Genomic DNA, 21622 nt, shown 5'->3' on the forward strand with positions numbered 1-21622 from the left:
TCACGTTATCTTTTGTCGATTTTGCTAAATTTTGAAACTTGAAATAGATAAAGTTAGAGGGATGAATGGTATAGAACGAAGCAAACCGTAAATTTTTATTTTCCTCTTTTTTTCAAATCGTAGGTCATTAATAACACTGCGCAAAAAAAAAAAAAAAAAAAAAAAAAAAAAAAAAAAAAAACGGGAATTGGATTTGCTTTTGATCCCTTGATTAGATTCTCCCTTACCGGTAATGGTTAAAGGGCCCAAAATATACTAATTAATACGTGCATACGAGTGGACGATATCTTAAGTTACAAAATAAAATATAAAAACGTAAATATATGTACAATTTTCTAAACAGATTTGAATTTTTGACATTTGCAATGCCGATTAGTTTAAGCAGTTAAACAGTTGAAAATTTGGTCTTCTTAAGGTTAACTACACTTTTTGCGTATCCCACAAAATAACGAAAACTTCAATTAAAAAAATTTCACACTGTTATAGAATTTGTTTATTAAGTTAATATGATATAAAAAATAATTCCAGTAATTATTAATTATTTTATACTATTTTTCAATAATTATCAAAAATTAAATAGTAAGGAAGTTAAATTTCTACATCATTTTAAAAAATACAGTTTTAAATGACGAAATACGAAATTGGAGGAAAATCTGTCGAAAAGTGTTTGAGAAAAAAAAGTTTAAAAATACGGATTTTTAAAATTTTTACCTCTACTAAACTAATTTTTTTTTTAACTTTTGGAGTTTGTCAATTCATATCACGTTGATTTGATTAATGTAAAAATGATTGCGTACTTTACGATTCAAACAACTTTTTTGACCATTAGTAAATTAAATAATAAATAGTAATTCAAAAGAAAAATTACGTGGAATTTTCTTTGGATTAACAATTTCGATTTATGTATGCAAAATTCATTTGATTTTTCTTATTAGTTCCTAAGAAATGCTGAAATACTTGAAAAGTGAAATTAAGATTAAGGAATTCAAAATTTCAACCACTCTCCTCCCTATATAATTAAGACTATATATTTTGGATTGCGGCAAACATTTATATTTTCATAGTCAAGAATCCAAACCCCTTGAATAAGCAGTATATTTATTCAGAGAAAATGTATTTTTGGGTCTGATGTCATAACTCAAGATATCGTCGGGACGTTATACAAATTAGCATAATCAAGGCCCTTGAATCATTAAGATTAAGCCCTAGGATACATGAAAATCCAGTCTCTAGATCAAAAGTTATTAAAAATGTTCGCTTTATTTTCTTTGAGCACTGTACATACCAATTTATGGTGATGATTTTTTTGTCATTTTTACAAACCGAGACAATGATAAATCTAGTTGTCGCTGGCACAAGTAGCTATTTTTTCTTAGAATAAAACTAAAAAACTAAAATTCAAATAATGAATGTAAATTTAGGCTCTACTTAAATCAATATAAGAAACCAACCTAACATAAAATACTTCTAACAAGATTGAGTGGACTCTAAAAAAGAAATCTCAATAATCCGTGAAACCTTTTTTGACTGCAACTTTACTACTCAAAATCATCCTAGAAAACGCTTGCTTGGATGGCATGCATACAATTCCCAACTTATTAATGGTTCAAATTTTTTTTTAAAAATCTCGATTATAAGTTAATATTTTCCTTGAAGTATCTCCAAGTTGTAGTTGAATAATTACATTTCTGTCAAGTTCTTAATGACTTTTATTTAAACAATTATTTGTTTGCTAGTTAAGCAATAGTGCCCTTTAGAAATTTTTAAAGTTTGAGTGAAAAGTTTATACAAAATAAACATAATCGATAAAAACAACAGATATTTTCATACCAGCGATTGTATAGCTAGTCAAAAATACTGAATAATATCTTGCATGATATATATATATAATATAATAATAATATATATATATATATATATATATATATATATATATATATATGTAATAAATGAATAAATACAAGAAAACACGAAGAAAGTTACGAAAAACAATAAGTTTCATTTATTGCGCTTAAGCTGCAAGTAAACAGAACTCATTAGCTAAGTTCAAAATGAAGAATTAAACAAAGAAAAATTATAGACATATGAAGAAAAGAAAAGAAAAAAGGGGGGGGAAATAATAAGTAAGAAAATAACAAACAACAGTTTATAAAAAATAAAAAAAAGGATGAAATTTTATTTAAAAAACCAGAAAAAATATATAATATAATAAAAAATATAATCGTGGGGTCTGATGAAAAGATTATATCTTTTTTTCCGGTCTTTTAAATAAAATTTCATCCTTTTATTTCTTTTTTTTTAATAAACTGTTGTTTGTTATTTTCTTACTTATTATTTCCCTCCCCCCTTTTTTTTCATATGTCTATAATTTTTCTTTGTTTTATTCTTCATTTTGAACTTATATATATATATGTATATATATATATATATATATATATATATATATATATATATATATATATATATATATATATATATATATATATATATATATATATATATTTATACATATATATATATATATATATTATACATATATATATATATATTATACATATATATATATATATATATTATACATATATATATATATATATATATATATATATATATATATATATGTATATATATGTACATATATATATATATATATATATATATATATATATATATATATATATATATATATATATATATATATATATATATATATATATATATATATATATATATATATATATATATACATATGTATATATATGTACATATATATATATATATATATATATATATATATATATATATATATATATATATATATATATATATATATATATATATATATATATATATATATATATATATATATATATATATATATATATATATATATATATATATATATATATATATATAATAGTTATTCATAACCATTAACTATAATAAACCGAAAATGCAACCTTCTCACTAAAAAAGAGTCGCAAGTGCGTGATAATCTCGCGTGCAGAAGGTCTAAATTGCATGTTTGGGAAATCGTCTTGACTTTTTGTTTATTCATAAGTATTTCATTAATGTTTAAAGCAGTTATTCAGAATTGCAATGGAAGCTCATCACAACCTTCAAATTCTGAGGACTTCAAAGAATCTGAACAAAAGCTTTGCAACAATTTCATTTTTGAGGTAATCATCTTAAAAGAAAAAATGCGAGAAAAAAATTCGAAGAAATCATATTTCACAGTCTTTGTGCAAGTATGAAATTGAGGAATCATTTGAGAAGAGAAATATTATCAAAAAAAAGCATATCCATTGTATTTTCCTTTTAAAAAGAATTTCCATTTTTTTTTTCATTATACACACAAAATATTCATTTGAAACTCTTTTTTTGTAAGTTATAGACCTAAAGAAACAATTCTTAATTAGAATTTAATTTTTTATTTGAATTTTTTTCATCTGTTTTAGATTTTACCTTATCAAAATGACAGTTAAAACTGTTTTAACTCATCTAAAATATTAGGTTTGTGAGTTAATATTAATTATGTACTGCATACTCTCAACTCTGATGTTTTCAATAACTTTCAAATATAATAAGTACCTGATGAAATTCTTTGCATAGGGTCATAGCGTTTAATTGTAGCATATGTTTGCCTTATATTCATAAAATGCTAAGTTATTATTTGTTACCTCATTTTTTGTAAGCAGTCTTTATATCTTCCAATTTCTCTTGTTGACTTTGCATCGTCTTTTTTTTTCTAATGAATGATCATTTCCAATTTAAATCGTTTATTGTTTGCCATTTGGCCATTAAATCATGAATTTTCTAAGTAGTAAAAAAATCCTAAGTTAGTTATCTTTTTTCCATCAAATCGCTAATCTTTCTTATTACTCTTAATGAATCGTTCATTTAATTCTTAAATAATAAACTTTTTGCTTTTGATTTAAGACCATGTCAGCTATTAGAACCTTTAAAAGTGTTGACACACATCTTTGCAATTTGGTGCTATTTCCATGGTTTAATGTAATTATTCACATAGCATAAATTTTATTAATTTTGCATTCAAAGGATTATTAAAATTCTGAGCAATGTTATATTTTTTGACATTTTTTTAAAATTATGATTCTTTACATGCTGATTTGAAAGTTTCGTAAGAAATAAGCAATGATAGAAAAGAGCATAAGATTTAAAGCTTTGGAAGCGAAATAGATATTATTTCTGTAATATTTTTCCTTATAAGTTACAGAAGTTGGCTCTATGCTCCTGTTTGAAAGTTTTTTGAACATTGCATTTTTAATTCATTCATTTGTTAGAGATGGGTCTCATTATTGAAAGTTTATTGAAACTCTTCCACCAGGGATAATAAAAAAGCCTTATTTTAAATTTTCATTTTGAATTATTTATACCATCTTGACATGAAGAAATAACTGGAATTTAGAACTGACCAGTAGCTTAATGATTTAAAAGTTATTAAATATTTTTAAAAATAATCGTCAATTTGGCGAGATTTTCCCAAATAGATAAAAATTATCAGAACCAATCAGCATTTGCATCACAATTTCGTGATATTTGCAAGCGTGGCATGTACTTTGGATGACAGTTCTGAAGAACATTTTTATAATTTTACTGTGATGCATTAGAGCATGGCAAGAAAAGAATTCATTTTGCTAAATTTACTTTTCTGTTTTGTATTTGTTGCGAAATATATGGTAATAATAATTATAAGTTTGAAAACCAGAATTTCCTTTTAAACCGTTACCATAGCGAACATTAAAATTACCGAATGAATTGTTTAAATACTTATATTTTGGGTCAATTAACAAACTTATGATTCCTTTACCAGAAATGTCTTTACCATGCAAATTGGGTTATTTTGCCGGAATTGTTTTCTCTGCGTACGTATTATCTGATATTTTAACCATTATCATGTTATAGTTCATTTTATGTGAAACAAAAGTGAAAATTCTGCCAAAAATAGAAAAACATCACATGAAATTTCCCCTGACCTCTTATGGTAAAATAGAGTAGACATAAAAATTTGAAAGAAAATAATCAAAAATTTTGTCCTTTACTCCAAAATATTTTCCTTCTTTTACGGAAGTTGTTGCAACTTTCATTAAAAAAAACACGTACTTAACACTAGATTGCCTAAGGAAGTCATTTTGACTGCTTTTAGTTTTAATTAGAAAAACAATGATGCATATAATGACACAATTTCTTAGAATTGTGTACAATATATAATTTTTTTATTGTTAATATTTACTAATAGCTTATTATAGTACTGCTAATAATATAAAAAATATTAAAAATTAATTTTAAACAAATTTCTTTGCACATTATTTTTTTCTTTTGCAATCCTGTCATTTTGACTGCTTTGGGGCAATATAGATATTTACGAAGTTTCAGACTTTCTAGTGTTAATAATTAGAGCAGTTGTGTGAAATAGAGAAAAAATACTTTCTTTAATATGCTAATGTTATAAACAGATTTACTTTGCGAAACAGCAACTTATTCAACTGTGTCTTAACTATCTAAATTTAATCATGAGCAAACAAAATTACAGCAAATAAACAAAGTTATTTGAAAAGTAGATGTGATTAAAATGATTTGATGTTCATAAAATAATTTGGAGTGTTTGCTCAATAATACGTAGAAGGGATAAAATTCATTGAGTATTAACTAACATGTTGGTCTGCTAATTATTTTTATTTTTTATGAAATTCTAATTTACAGGGAATTTTCGAAAAGAGAAAAGGAAGGAAGCGTTAGTTGTCTTGTTCACGTCATCATTAAAGTAAAAGAAAATGCTTAATATCAAATCTGAAGTGTTGTTTTGATTTAATGAAGATTAAAATAGTTCTTCAACTGCATTTTTTAGAACATACTATAAACCATGATGCAGAAAATATGTTTAGAAAACATGAAAATTTCCTTTTTTAAAGAATACGGGATATTTTTTTATCTTCAAAAATACAGAAGGATCAATACTCTATCTTAGGGGTAGATTGGTAAAGCTTGCGAAACACTTTCCAAAGTGAAAAATCAAAGATAAGGAAACGAAAGATGAAGAAGAAAATGATGAGGCCTGCATGTTTTGCAATAAATAAGAAAATACAATAATAATGTTTTGCAATAACAAAATAAAGTTGGATGCAGTATTCAATGTACTAAGATTGAAAAGGGGATGATTCATTTATAAGTAATTTTTGTATGTAAATTTTTTTTCCAGAAAACTCATATTATTTTCTAAAATATCAATTTTTCCAGTTATGGTTAAGACTCATAAAACTAAAAACTATGGTTTCATTATCGCGTTTGATGATCCAAAGTATGTCTGTTAACATTTTAATCGTTGAGCATAGATGCTATTTTTAAAATAGTGGCAATAACATCTATGTAAAAGAGCGAAATATTTCGTGAATAGGTCCAGATATGTGATTATTATCATATTTTTAATTTTTATGTCTATTGTATTTGACCATAAGAGGTCAAGTTAAAATGTATGTGATGTTCTTCTACTTTTGACATAAATTTCGTTCTTGTTTCCCATAAAACAAAATATGACATGAAAAAGTAAAAGAAATTTAAATACCAGAGAATACGTACACAGACAAAAATATTCAGGTACCGTACTGCATGGTAATAAGATTTCTGGTAAAGAAAAATAAAACAGAATTAAGCTCAATAAAACCTAAATATACAGTATTTAAACCCTTTATTTCATAATTTTTTCATTCTTATATGGTAACGGTTTACCGTAAATTCTGGTTTTAAGAATTATAGCTCTTATTACCACACATTTATTAAAAAATAAAAAACTGAGAAATGATTTTAAAAGAATAAATAGTTTTATGCTGTGCTCTAAAACATTATGATAAAATTATCATACTTTCCAAATTTTATCACACGTTATAAAATCATACTTTTAATTTTACCAAAATCATTACCAAAGCTCTTCGGTAAAAATTACCGAGTTTTTTTAAGTAAGTTCCCATAGAGCCAGAAATACGTTACATTTTACCATATTCTGGTTGTTTTACATTTCTTTTTTCCTCACAATATTAATCAAATGTTATTTTTTTCATCTTCTTTTTAACTAATAGTGCATAAAATCATTTTTAATACCAATTTTTTCTCTATTTTTTGAATTATTTATTTATAATATGTTTTATACTCCATACTTAAATTATTTTTCACATGAAATCATAATATTGATCTTTTTTTTTCAACTACAATTTTCATTTTTTTAAAATTAATTGGATATTTAGATTTTCTAACAAAGCTCTAGTTAACAATAAAATAATTTGAAAAAGTTCAGTAACTGTTTAGTATCCGAAGAAGAATGCGGGAAATCGAATGATTAGGCTTACTTTAAAGCCATTAACGAATTAACGAATAGGCTTACTTTAGAGCCACAACGTAAATTAATTGAGCACAATTATACATTTTATTAATTACATTAATGCACGATAAAATTTTACTCCGCTGTGCAGAGTTATGCACACATTATTAATAATTAGAGATACGTCTTTGCATCGCACCTTACTCTCTCTCTCTCCCTCACTCTCTCCCTCACTCTCTCTCCCTCTCCCTCTCCCTCTCTCTCTCTCTCCCTCACTCTCTCCCTCACTCTCTCTCCCTCTCCCTCTCCCTCTCTCTCTCTCTCACACACACACGCGCGCGCATACACGCACACACACACGCACACACACACACACACACCTCTGGAAAATGATTTAGATTTCTCACGAATTCTTTAATTTAAATTATTTCTACAAAAAAAAATTTTGTTCACTAAGGAATAAAAATGGATTTATTTATTATCTATATCCGTGAAACTTATTTACATGATGACCACAACAGATTAAATTAATGCTCAAACTGGTGATAATTTATAATTGGCTACAATAATCATTATTATTTTATTCATCTTTTTGCTGTTAAGTGCACTATGGATTTTGTCTAGACAGAAGTCTTTTAAACGGTAGGAGGACTATTTTTTTAAATTCTTAATCCAATTATTATGACTTCTTTCATAATAAAATCTAAAAACGTCTAATAACCAGCAATCTTTTTTCAAAAAAAATATTTTTATCCAATTATAATTAATTCTAGGATAAATGACTTCGCACCACTTCTCTATAATAATAAGGTACGTATTATTTTTAAGAGAAAATTATTCTATTTCCAGAATCTTCTCACTAGAGTCAAGAATTTAAACGCGTTTACTAGAAACTCGAAGCTTGAATAACAGTGCTTTTTTGTGTCGATTTTTTTTTTTTTAATTTAAGAAAGCGTCTTACTTTTCTTTGTTTGATAGCGAACAATACTATTTCTTTTTAGATTGGAAATAAGAAAAGGAGTAATTGGAAATGAGAATGAAAAAGGAGGTAGTTAGCTTTAAAAAAGAAACAAAAAAAACTTCAAAGAACTGACGGAGAAAAATATTAGAGTAAACCAGTATCTTTTGAGATAAGGGTGACTTCTTGAAAACTATCTTATTTTTCCTCGGTTTGTATTAGAATGGGGGAAAAACAATTTTATTCATGATCATCACCCAGCAATATTTCCAAATAAATTTAGTTTTTTTCTGAAATAGCAACAATGAAGTAATATTCGGTCTTAAGAATTTGAAAATGCAACGACAAAAATACATGTATATTATTTTCTAATTTTGCCTGCTAGGAACTAATTTTTCAAAGTTACCTTTTTTCTTTTAATGTAGTAGAAAATGTTTCTTTCAGGTTTTTATTATCTACATTGAACACATTGTACAATAGTTGATAATTTCCAGATTCAAAACTACTACATCTATTAAATACAAGATTGGTTTTCCCGTTTGACTCATATTCGAAGAGATTTTTCAATTTCTACTCTCATGTATCGTTCAAAATAAAAATACTTTTAAAACTACGATATAACTTTTATTATATAGCTTCTAATTTGCATGAAAAAGAGAAGTCAAACAAATTACTAGCAAGATTAAGAACCCAGACCGTCATTCTATTTTTGTTTTTCACTGTATTTTGACATCTATAGCACTTACATCTACAAATTTGGTTCCTTATTGGTGACAGAGCCTCTATCTCTGCTCTAGCACTTCAGAAAAAATGCTCTTCTGACTTGAATATTTGCTTTAGGTACATTCTCATGTTGACTATGGAGGTACAGAATTGACTGATGCCCTGGTTCAGGAGAAAACTTCAATAGATTTATCTACTAGCATCCTGATTTTTTTGGAGATAAAAAGTTAAATCTACCATTGCCTCTTTCTGTCGTTATCCAGTTTATGATTGGTGGTTTAATGGCAAGAAGTCGGAAAATGCTACTACTCTTAAGAGTGGTCGAGTCCAGCAAACTGCTTTGTCAAGACTCCTAAGTAGACATCTGACGTGTCTTAAATTTGACCGGTGAAATATGATCTTTCCTAATTTTAGGATTCCGTGAAATTTAGCATCTATCTTGCGAGGGACACTTACAGAAAGATTTATATCTAAATATTTTTATCGTTTTAGACTTTCTGTCAGTTCTTGTCCAGCTAAATAGCTAACCAATCAAATACAGAAAAAACAACACCTTAAAAAAGAATCCATTTATTTATTTTTATGGTATTAATTGAAGAGGTCTTGAAAAGCTTAGATTCTTTAACCCCCCCCCACCCCGAAAAAAAAATAAGAGTCATTTTTATCATCATTTTTATAACTTTGTGTAACTATTAAAAATGGTTTAAAAAGGCAATATAAAAATATGTGGAGCAGCCAAACAGAAAATAGCATTTAGAATACAAATATTAAAGTGAGACATAATAATAGTACTTAAATTAAGGAGGAAAAATAAGTCTCATCCTTCGAAATGTTATTACATAAAAAAGAGGTACGATACATTGATTAAATAAAAAAAACAATGTTAGTTGCTTTGAACAAATCAAGTCACGAAGTTCAATTATTATTTTTTAACACTCTGTTATCTGTCGCGTGTTTTTTTCCGCAAGTGTTCCAAAACTATAACTTTTCCAACTTAACAACTATTCCGTCTTCACATAAACAACAGCTATTTCTAGTTCTGAATAACATAATGACAGTCGTTACCAGACCAGAAATATGTTAATCATGTTAAAATTCACAAGACTTTGTTGACGGTTGCTTAAGGTACAAAAGTTTAATTTGTTTACTGTTATAAAACTTATTTAATTTTAAATGTCTTCATAGTAATATATCTTAATTACTTACGTGGTCTCTGATGTGAATGACGCCACCATATCTCCTTACTAAATATTCAATGACATCTTGGTGACCAAAAATGACCGCTTTGTGTAGTGGACTTGCACCATTGTGATCTCTGCAAAATGCTAGCTTTTTTCTGTCAATCAGGTGTTGAACATCTCTAAGCCTGCCTTGAGAAACTGCTAAATGAATCTCTCGAATCTTATTCTATAAAAAAAAAACAATTAATTTTACTTAATAACAAAAACATTGAAATATCAGCATTGAATTATAAATATAATCAAATTATTTGTTTTTAATTAAAGTATTGAAGTGACAGCAATCACAATTACTAGTTAAGATCTAAGATGAGAAAATCTTTTTAATTTATAGAGTTATTCTAGTGTTCTTTAAGGTAAGAAATCTGAAATGGAAAAGTTTTTTATACCCTCTAAATTTTAAGGGTTTATATCTGAAACATGACATTTTCATTGTATTTGGATAATTTAAAAAAGGTAATGGCAACAATGCTATAAAACTTATTCAGTGCGAACAAAATTATTTTATTTTAATTAGTTTCATAGTTTTAGCAGTAAACAACAGTTGAAAAAACTCAGTTGCCCGTTCGTCATAGCACTTGAAAAATAGCAGCTGATATGATAATGACAGTAATATTATATTATATCCTTTTTTTTAACCCATAAGTCTAATATTTTTAAAAAGAAAAGATTTATGCTATTATCATTTTCACTATATCTTTTGATCTGTTTGTTTGGCCTTATAACACCCTTGAAAAATACTTCAAAACAGAAAAGTGATGCTACCCAAGTTAAAATCCAAACGTAAGTTCTAACAATCGTAGATTGATCTCATGCCGAGATTGCCCTATAAATAAGTAAAAAAAATAGGAAAGTACTCAACAATTTTCTAGTTGAAGTTAATTCCTCACCAAAAGTTGTAATCAATTTTTTCACTCTATTCAAATTAAAAATAAATGTTTAAAAAAATGTAAAATTGGTTAGACGCGTAAAACCTGTAAGTACCATCTAAGCCTGCAAAAACTCAGGAAATACATTGCGAAAGAATCTTTCATTTTCAATACACGTCTGTATGAAATCTGTATGAAAAATTGAATATGAAAGTATTTTAAAATATATTATATTGCTTAAAAGAGCAATGTTTAAAGACCAAAAAAGACTCTTAGCAAAATATTAGATTGCTGACCACAAAAATTACATTGCGTATTTAAATTATTTTTTGAAAATACTAAATAAAAAAATATTTATTGTTGCCATTTCATAATACACAGGCCCCTAAAAAATTGATAATGGTTTAAAGAAATTCAAAATTTTGTAAATTTTCTGGTATTAAATAATAAAAGATACCTCTTTTTTAAATTTAAACATTATCTGGCATTTATTATACTACAAAAAAAAAGCCAACAAGTACTAAAGCATTGATCATATTAATTATTGAATCTTTAAATTTACCTAGTATTTTTATATTGCACATTATTACTTTTATAGCATTATTTCCTTACCAACTTTCCTCTCTTTATTATTTTACAATGCCAGAAAAAAAATCTATTCTTGGAAATTTATATTGCGTAATGCACCAATCATTTTTCGTGTCGCACGAAAGAGCACTTAATAAATTCAGATTTATTTAATAGCAGCTATGTTGGCAAAAATTCATTGCTTTCTGGGTAATATCCGAGTATGTTGCGAAAAAATGTTTAGAATTAATTTTGCAGATAAATTATCAAAAATGTCTGAAAGTATTGATTTCACCAAATTTCAGAAAATGCACGCGAAATTGGAGCTTGGTAAAAACACTTTAAATACGGATTCTAATCCTTTGTTCAAAAATTTAATAGTAACGCCAGTTTGAATCCGATGCATTTTTTTTTTTCAATTTTAATTTCCGTTGATTAATTCCATCGAAACGCCATCATTTTATTGAAACTTTTTAACAAATAAAACTAAAACTGCCCATAAATCTTGATCTTACTTAAAGTTCTGAAGATACAAGAAAATTCACAGATTATTCTGTAATAACCTTCCTTAATATGTATTTTTTAAGCAAATGAAAGAATACACATTCTTCTTCTTCTATATCTTTACAGTCCTTGGTGTACCCTGGCTTGTTCTACAAATCTATTCCATACGGCCCTCTGTTTTGACTTCTCCCTTCACCTACGCATCTTCATTATTTCCAAGTCGTCAATAACGTCGTCCTTCCACCTTCTCCTTGGGCGGCCTCTGGGGCTCGTTCCTATAGGTGTCCAGTTGAGGATTATTTTTTTAGCTGTAATTAATGTCTTTCCTCTATGTGTGTCTAAGCCATGAGCTCTGGGATTTGATAAAGCGAACAATATTTTTGCCCTTTATGATTTTCTCAATTCTCCTTATTCTCCTTTCGCTTCTATCATTAATAAGTCCTATTTTTCTCCTCGGGACCTTCCGTTCAAACACCACCAGGTCATTTTGTTCTTTTCTACGATTATCACATTATCACATTTGAAGTTGAGTCTTTGTAACCATTAAGATTGAATGCTAGTGCATGAAAGTACAATCATTAGATCGAAAGTTATTAAAGTGTTCGCTTTTTTTTTGTTGTGAACACAGCACAACATTAAATAAACATTTGAAAGCTAACGTATATATATTATAGCAATATGTCAATATATCTTGTCAATATGCTTTATTATATCAATATAAACATTAGTGTAAAATTCTCTCATGCTTCAACATTAGGAGGAAATACCTTTATAAAAAGTTTAAAAAAGACATTATTTTACAAATTATAATATTTAATTAAATTAAATTTCAATTTATCTGGCTGTATATTTAAAATAATCTCTTTGCACTCAGCTCTATATACATGTTATATTAATATCAAGCAATGTTGCCATTCTTTTCGTGATCTCTTCGATTATTCGTAGATTTTGATTCATCACGCACACCCTTTTTTTTAAATATTAACGCATATTCCCACAAATGAGATAAATTTCATGCTCATAAATGAATCTAGCAATTATGAAAGAAACACGGTAAACTTTTACTCCTTTCTGTGTAAATCAATAACTGAAAGTCATTGACCTGTTAATTTTCTTAGATTTACAGCTTTTTTTCTTACACTAATTTCACTTCATTCTTGTTGATTATTTAAGGGGTATCCGTTTTAAAAAGACGTAGTTTATTCAAAAATTTATATTCTTTTTGTTACATATTCTTAAAACTTATGCTTAAGTTCTGAGCTTAAGTTCTGCTTTAAGTTCTGAAAGTGGTCTCAGACAACGCCAAGACTGTGGCACCTCTCTTTTGACTTTAATACACATTACCAACTTGAAGAAATTCACCAGTAACAAGATTCATGTTCATATTACTTCTTATAAACATCATTTTTCCTGCTACATTCAAGATTGAAACCACAAACCTCAGAACTGAACCATTTATGTCAGTGGCTGTGCTGTAGCTCAATTAACTATAACACTGGAACTTATATAAAGAACAAAAGAAGAAATCAATGAAGAACTTTTATTAACTTACCCACCCACTTGTAATTGTTTGGAAGTGTTTTTTCCTTCAAAAATATTTTTAACTAGCTCTCATAATTTCTTCTGAATATATTACATTTTTATTTATGTAAAGTTTTCGTAACGTTTATGATATAAGACCAAAATAGAATGATATATACTTTTTGTTAATTTTTATTAATTCTAAAACCCAGTGGAAATCTACAAATAAAGACTGTAGAATCCCAAAAACTGAAATGAAAATGCTGTAATCATATCTGGAATGAACTACAAAACACTGTAAAAAAAATAATGCTTGAATTTCACGTAAATGTCTTCTTTTTTGACAAAATGGTTTCCTGATAAAAGCTCCGACTGAGTTTTTTATCTAATCGAGGAAATTACTAACTTTGCGTGGGAGCTCATTAAATGAATTAGACCCCAACACAACACATCTATTATATAATTGATTTAGGAATTCAACACGAAGGGAAAAAACAGAGCTAGCTACTAAATACTCAGTTATCGACCCAGGGAAAACTACTTGATAAACAGAAACACTAGTCCCTGAACCCTCCCATTATAAAGTGCAAGCAGTTTGAAACTGAAATAAAAAATTGTGAGATTCCGAAATGCACAGAGATGACGCACGAGTGAAGAAGGAACTTCGTAAAATACTTGGGAGACATTATCAAAAACTACATAAATTTGTGATGAAAATGCTGAATCAACAAAAATGAGTTTTCTGCCATGAATTTATCCCAGCTGCAAGTCAATGGTTTGAAATTTCTCATCACTTTATCTTATACTCTTTATACAACTATTTAATTTAAGGCACTTTAAAAATACTAAATAGTTTTTATCATTTCTTTTTTCCAAAACTATTAATGAAAATCAGAATCAAAATAGGCAATAAATATTTAACTAAATTAAATATCTCACAAATTCAAATTATTTTACTCTTCTCAAATAGTATTCCTTCATTGACAAATTTATTTCTGAATCAAACAAACACCACAACAATTATTATAAAGTTATCATACTTAACTTTTCTTTCCCTTTCTTTAATGCAGAAAAACTAATTAACTTTCAATAGTGCATTTCTTAACTCAAAATTTAATTCAAAATCTGGTTAAAAACAAAATTTGCATTACTTTATCTATACAAAGAGAAAATCTATATTAAGTAAAAGTAATTCAGAATTATTTCAATAACAATTCAAATTGTTTTTAAGAAAACAAATAACATTTTTCCATTAATGTATTGAAAAGCTAATGCATGAGTAAAAAGAAGCATTCAAGATAATTATCAAACCATAATAGAGTTCATTTTCCTGCTTTAATTTATTTGGTACTCTATTGACAAAATGAAAAACGAAGATACATTATCCTAACAAAAAAGCAATTTGATTAAGTTAAGGAAAATTCTAAATTATCTATTTATGGACTAAAAGAATAAAAAAATCGATGTCGAAGCAAATTCAACTTATTTGTTCATAAAAACTACATTATACAATGTTTTTTACGGGTATACAGGTTTCAATTTCGATTAAATTGTGCTTAAAATAGAATTCAAAATAAATCAGTTAGAAAACTTTTTTAAGTTTTTTTTAATTTGTATCTTCTATGAAGATATATTTTAAAGTTGTTTTGATTTTCCTAAGAACGGTATACTTCTCTTTCTAATTTTATTGTTGCTTTTGTATTGTGGGTAAAGGGGTAAAACAGGGTAGATTTTTAATTTTTGAATGGAATGCAAATTGTGCAGTTCAGATGAATGTTTAAAATATATCATTTGAATTTTTAGACTTATTGATGACTTAAATTTCAATATAAGAAATTTGTAATTTTCCTGAAACATTACATTATATGTTTCTAAAATTTCCAAAAATGCGAAAATATTTTGTAGTTTTTAAGAAAATTATATTAGCAAACAACAGGAATAAACATATGATTAAAAAATTCTAAACTAGAAGCTGCAGTAAAAAAATTCGACAGCATCTTATAAAATCTTAAGATATCAAAAATTACATATTACAAATCCTGGGGGGGGGGGAACTCTATAATTATAGGAGAATTACAAGAAGTCATTCATCAACTTTGTATTGTCTTCCAAAACAGCGTTCAATCTGTCATTCACCAAATTCTAAGTTAACAGTAAGCCAACATTACTCAGAGAGTAAACTCATACACTTTCAAAAAATAGGCACAATTTTACGTCAATTTACCATAAAATTTTATAGACAAGGACCGTTCTCCAAGTTAAACTGTAAAATTCCGTTAATTTGCGTTATTATTGTATAACTGTAGCGTACTAGAATGTTTTACGGGCAGTATCTGTTTATGCACACTGGATGTTCAAATCTATAACCAAGATGATTTTTCACTGTCAAATACCTTCAAACGAAAGCCTTATTTTATATGTTAAAATCATGATTGCTAGAGGGCTTTGTACTAGCGTATCAGCGCAACTAATTTTGACTTCTTTTTTTCGAAATTTTATATTCATTTTTATTTGCAATTAAGAAATCTAAAAGATGACTGTCTTAAATTATATATTAGTGATATTTTGAAAATCAGTATATTAGCAGCAAGAAGCTGTTTCTAACATCAGTCACCATACTGCAACATCGCTAAACATATTTCCAAATATGTTGAAGCCAATATGAGGAATGTTAAACATAACCTAACATAACTGTTTAAAATCAGTACTAAGCTCTCTAACCGCAACAATGTTTAAAAAAATAACCTTAATGAAAATATTTAGTTCGGTGACGTGAAGATAGCAACTTCTTGACGGAGGAAAAGAGCAATTGAACTATATTAACCCCTTGGGTATAATTTATTCCCTTAGTACTGTCAAAAAAAGAAAATTAAACTTTACGATATGGTACAGAAAGAGTTCCATTATATATTTTTAAACCTAGAAATCAAAGTTCCTTTTTCTTTTAGAATTAGGTGTTCTTATGTCACTTAACACATTCATCATTAAAGCTTTTTTTAAATGTAATCATTCTGTATTTAATAAATTTAATTTTGATTGACTATATTTGAAAGCCGAAATCGAATCTAATTGTTTATAAAAAATTAAGTCTGCATTATGCATGTTAAAACACAGTCAAATAGTATTTCCATGATGCTTGCTTAATATCTAACAGTTAAAAGTTGCAAGTGGCGAGTGTCATTGTCAGAATCCTTTAATATTGAATACTTTTAAATAACTTTAAAAAAGTAAAGCAACCCAGCAACATCCATTTATTAGCCAATAAGGGGAATAGTCATGAAAGTCAAGACGCCTGAATTTCTAGTCCAGTGGCATGATGGTGGCAATTTGGTCAGAACTGTGCACCGACAGTCTTTATTTTCCTGAAAGTCTGATACTTGTACTATCGATCTTGGTTGACTTTAAACTTCTACCGAGGATAAAATCCCAGTCATTGTCATAGAACTACAGATAGTCAGCTTATTGTCATAGCCACTTGTGCCATCTTGCTTTAAAGTAATTTTACAAAATTAATTTAATATGAAGACTAAACGAAGAAATTACCTGAAATTGTGGCACTTGTTTTAAGAATTTATTGACCTGAGGGATTCTGGAAGTTTTACCGCAAAGTTGATCACCATAACCATCTAAAACAGCTTGCTCCAGCTTCTCTAAGGCACCGAGTTTCAACCAAAGTGCAATTGTCTCTTCACTTATTGATGTCATCAGAGAAAGTGGTACATGACAAGATGTCCGTACAGGAGGAAGGCTGCTAGCTGCTGTAGAAGCAGCGGTCATATTGAGACTACCTAAAAAATATATTTTACTCAATATGATACCAAATAATAAACTTAGCTCATTTTCATCTCTAACACAAAAGGTGTTATCAATGATAATAAATATCTATTATAATAAATATCTATAATATTAGCATTGTTAAGCTTAGAATATGCAGAAAATTTTGATGATTTTCATTATGCTGCTTCCAGATTTATTTAGTTCTAAAAATGTAAATTATGAGACAAATATTATTAATTTTTCAAGTCTCAAGGTACTAATTATAAAACCGAAACCTACAAAAAATCGTTGACTTTTTGTAATGGCTGATAAAAATAGAACTTATTAGTTATACTCAATTTGTTGTTCAAATGTTAATGATATCAATATGAATATGTGCGAAGTCCACTTTACTCGTAAGTTAAATTAAAAATGTGGACGTTAAAATAACTACTAGCTTCACATTTGAGATGAGAAGATTAATAATGTAATGAGAGGAGAATATTTTCATTTATTTAAAGCAATTATACTTCCTGACATACATTATATAAATATTATCTTTTCGTAAAATTAAGAGTCATTTATAGTATTTATAAGTTTTCTTTACATTTAAGCAATTATGAATTTTTAATGATTTTATTTGATTAAAAAGTGAAAGTCAAAAACATTTTGCTTTCAATAAACAAAAACGTATTTGCTTTCCATAAACAAAAATGCTTCTGTAATAATAAGACAGTGGTGAAGCTTTCTTTTTTTTTTTAATTTGTATTCTCATAAGCAATGGATTAGTATAACTTTTACTAAATCATGGTTTTTTCTCATTGCGTGATATTATTCATAAATTATTTATTTATTTATTTATTTTACAAAATAAACTCCATTCGTTAAATAGAAGTTTATTAAAAAAGGTTGTCAGTAATTTTTGCATAGTATTTATTTCAGTAAAATATTTAGTCAAAACTATATTACTTGAATCCCTTTAACGTATTTCCGAAATTGAAAATAATTAGAAAAAATCATTTTAAAACAATAGTCATTTTAATAGCTTTTCTGACAGTTTGATTTACTCAAAAGTAAGTTTTAGAATATTTATAAACAAAAGGAAATCCATTTATAACACATCCTTTGCTAACACTCTAAGAATAATTTTTTTAGAGTGTTATCAAAGCAATTTTCATTGAAAATATCCAAGAAAATATTTATATAGAAATGTAAATCACTATCTTTTACCATACATTTATAATATTAAATTTCAAAAAAGTCATTTTTAATCATATCTAAGAAACATCTGCTTTACATTAAACAGAGACAACGAAAAAATGTTGATGCAATATTGCTGATGCAATATTCGTTTCATAAATATCCCTTTTAGCTTAATTGTTCTGAAATGTTCTTTAGCTTAATTGCTCCATTTCTAAAATTGATTGCACATCACGATTACAATTATTTAGAATAAAATATTCCAAATCTATCCTTTATAAATCTATTCGTTATGTGGCATTTAATATCATAAAAACAATAGAACAAAGACATTAAAAGCAATTTTTTAGAATTTTCTTGGCTAAGGAAACTTATGTTTATGCAAACTTTCTCTGCTTTTGACAAAAAACATTCACGTACGAAATTTAAAACTCTGTTGACTGTCAGATAGAGTAAATAAATAATTTCAAACGAAGCATAAGCTTAGAACTAATCTCATATACTTAATAAAATTTGTTTATATGATTTTAGGCTTTTTTTTTTTAAAGAGAACATACAATTATAACAATAATGTTTAAAAAAAATAGTATAACGTTTACACCAAGAACTGTTTTTGGTGATTAATTATACCAAGAATTATATCTGTTATTTCACTACACCACTTTTAGAGTAAAGTAGTTGCCATGATTTTTGTTGCTAACACGCACGAAAATATTTTTACAAATCATATACTGTAATATCAAATTTGGAGGAATTACCATGTAATATTTATAATTATTACACCATGATACAGGATTTATTATAATTAATATTAAGTTATGGAAATATTTAATCTGATCCTCACTGTAACTCGCCTCGTCGCTCATAAATTCCTGATACACCTAAGTTATACAGATATTAACTCTACGGTAACTTACATCAGAATAAGACATTTTAAGTCAGTCTTGAGGATAAATTGAAATTAAAAACCATTTCTGTTTAATTAGAAACTATGAAAAAATATTTACACCCTCTAAAAATTAAAATAAAAAAACTTTGAAATTTAAATTTGGAATTAGAAATTCAGACGCAAAGACATACTTTTTCTGAATTAACATACCTTTTTATCTGACGTATTAAAATTGGTGACTTTTAAAATATGGGTAGGAGCAGTTAATTTGTGGAAAATATGGTAGTTTAATCAGAGCCGAAATTTAATCCATTTGCAATTAATTTCACTTTTTTTGCGTATTTCATCACAATTACGTAACAATTCAACCTAAAGATAAAAAATGATTTTTTTTAAATGCTACTAGCAAATAATGCTGATTAAAATACGAATATTTCAGTCTGTCTAGTAGTAATGTTTGATCTAGTAGTAATGTAATTATTTATACAGCAGTTTTTTGGTAAATAAATTTTACATTTATTACTTCTCACTAAAATTTTTTCTCTGGAAAGGAGAGATTTTATGTTATTTTAAAAGAGAAATTGGTACATTCTAATGAATTTCTTTGTTTAAAATGTTAGCCCTGAAACAAAAGCAATAATTGATTCTATACATAATAAGCAATGGAAAATGAATTTGTGAGTGAAAATTAATGTAGTTAGTTTTTAGAACACATAATAAATCAATTAATGGCAAAGAAATCTTCTGAGTAAATCTTCGAATTCAAATCTTCTTTCTGAAATTGAGAGATTCTATGTTATTGTGAAAGTGTAATTGATACATTCTAATGAATTTCTTTATTTAAAATGTCACTCTTGAAACAAAGCAATAGCTAATTCTATTCATAATAAACTATAGAAAATGAATGTGTGAGTGAAAATTAATGTAGCTAGTTTTCAGAAAGTATAATAAACCAAGTAAGTGGTTAAAAAATTGCTTCGAGAAATAGTAAAAGTTTAAAAAGAACAGTGAATTCCTTGGGGGGTGCGTGCTTTTCGATTATTTTTATTATTATTTAAACTAAATTTAATAACTTACAATAATGTACATTGTAATATTATACAATGCAATATTTTTATCACTTTCAATTTAATACAAATTTCTTGCTGTAAATTTTTTGTACAAATAAATTTGTGACAATGTAATCTGTACACTGATTCTTACACCACATTTCATAAAAAAGGGAAAAAATGTCAGCTTTCGTTGCCTCGGCATGAATAGTTAAGTCATAGGAGACGTTTCTATTTAGACTCGATTTCAGTTTCGCATTTCCTATTTTAGTTTTTCTGAAACCATAAAAATCAATAATTTATTTTTTTCTTTTCGGGAAGAGTTGGCATAAGAAACTAGTTTCAGAAAAATAAAACAAAATACAATACATTTTTGCAGACTATATTTGAATTCGAAACTACTCAGAGAAAAGAAATCTAATGAAATTGAAGTACTGTATAACGGTTTACCGAAAATGCTCACTTTCATAATCTCAGTTCTTATTACCACACATTTAGTAAAAAATACAAAACTGAAAAAGAAATTTAACCTAATAAATAGCCTTTTATGCCATGCTTTATGGAATCGTGATAAAATTACCAAATATATTACTTCATTTACAAATTTTTATCACATGTTATTGAAACATTTTATTGTTATTTTATTGCTAATATTGCCAAAATCATTACCAAAGCACGTAAGTAAAAAATTTCCGAGCTTTTTGGCGTACGCATAGAACCAGAAACACGATACATTTTACCAAATTCTTCGGCCATCCTTTTTTTTCTTAGAGTACTATACTTGTTTGCATAACACTTATTTTAAGCGAAAATACAGAGAATTTCCCAAAAAAGGATATGATCTACGCTTCTACGTAAGCTTTGCTAAATAAAAATTTACTAGTTGGTCGATACTTGCCACCTTTACTTTTTTAAAAACCTTAATATTTAGAATAGAACCCTTTATAAAAAATAAAGGGGAAAAACAAGCATATTATGAATCGCAAATTAGTACTTAAAGAAAAAAGACAATAAC

General features: G+C 26.9%; 1 protein-coding gene across 1 annotated transcript in view; it reads right to left on the reverse strand.

Moving 5' to 3' along the window:
- The window catches only part of LOC107446646 (uncharacterized), a 222840-nt gene that overhangs the window by 123137 nt on the left and 78081 nt on the right, over positions 1-21622 (reverse strand). The window contains exons 2-3 of the mRNA XM_016061338.4: positions 17257-17501; positions 10221-10421 (exon numbers count right to left, since the gene is read on the reverse strand). Coding sequence (XP_015916824.3) covers positions 10221-10421; positions 17257-17490 — 435 coding nt within the window. The 5' untranslated portion in view covers positions 17491-17501. The remainder of the gene's footprint in view (positions 1-10220; positions 10422-17256; positions 17502-21622) is intronic.

Source organism: Parasteatoda tepidariorum, chromosome 11 (assembly GCF_982258835.1).
Source record: "Parasteatoda tepidariorum strain Cologne lab strain chromosome 11, Ptep-v5.0, whole genome shotgun sequence".
NCBI classification, from domain to species: domain Eukaryota; kingdom Metazoa; phylum Arthropoda; class Arachnida; order Araneae; family Theridiidae; genus Parasteatoda; species Parasteatoda tepidariorum.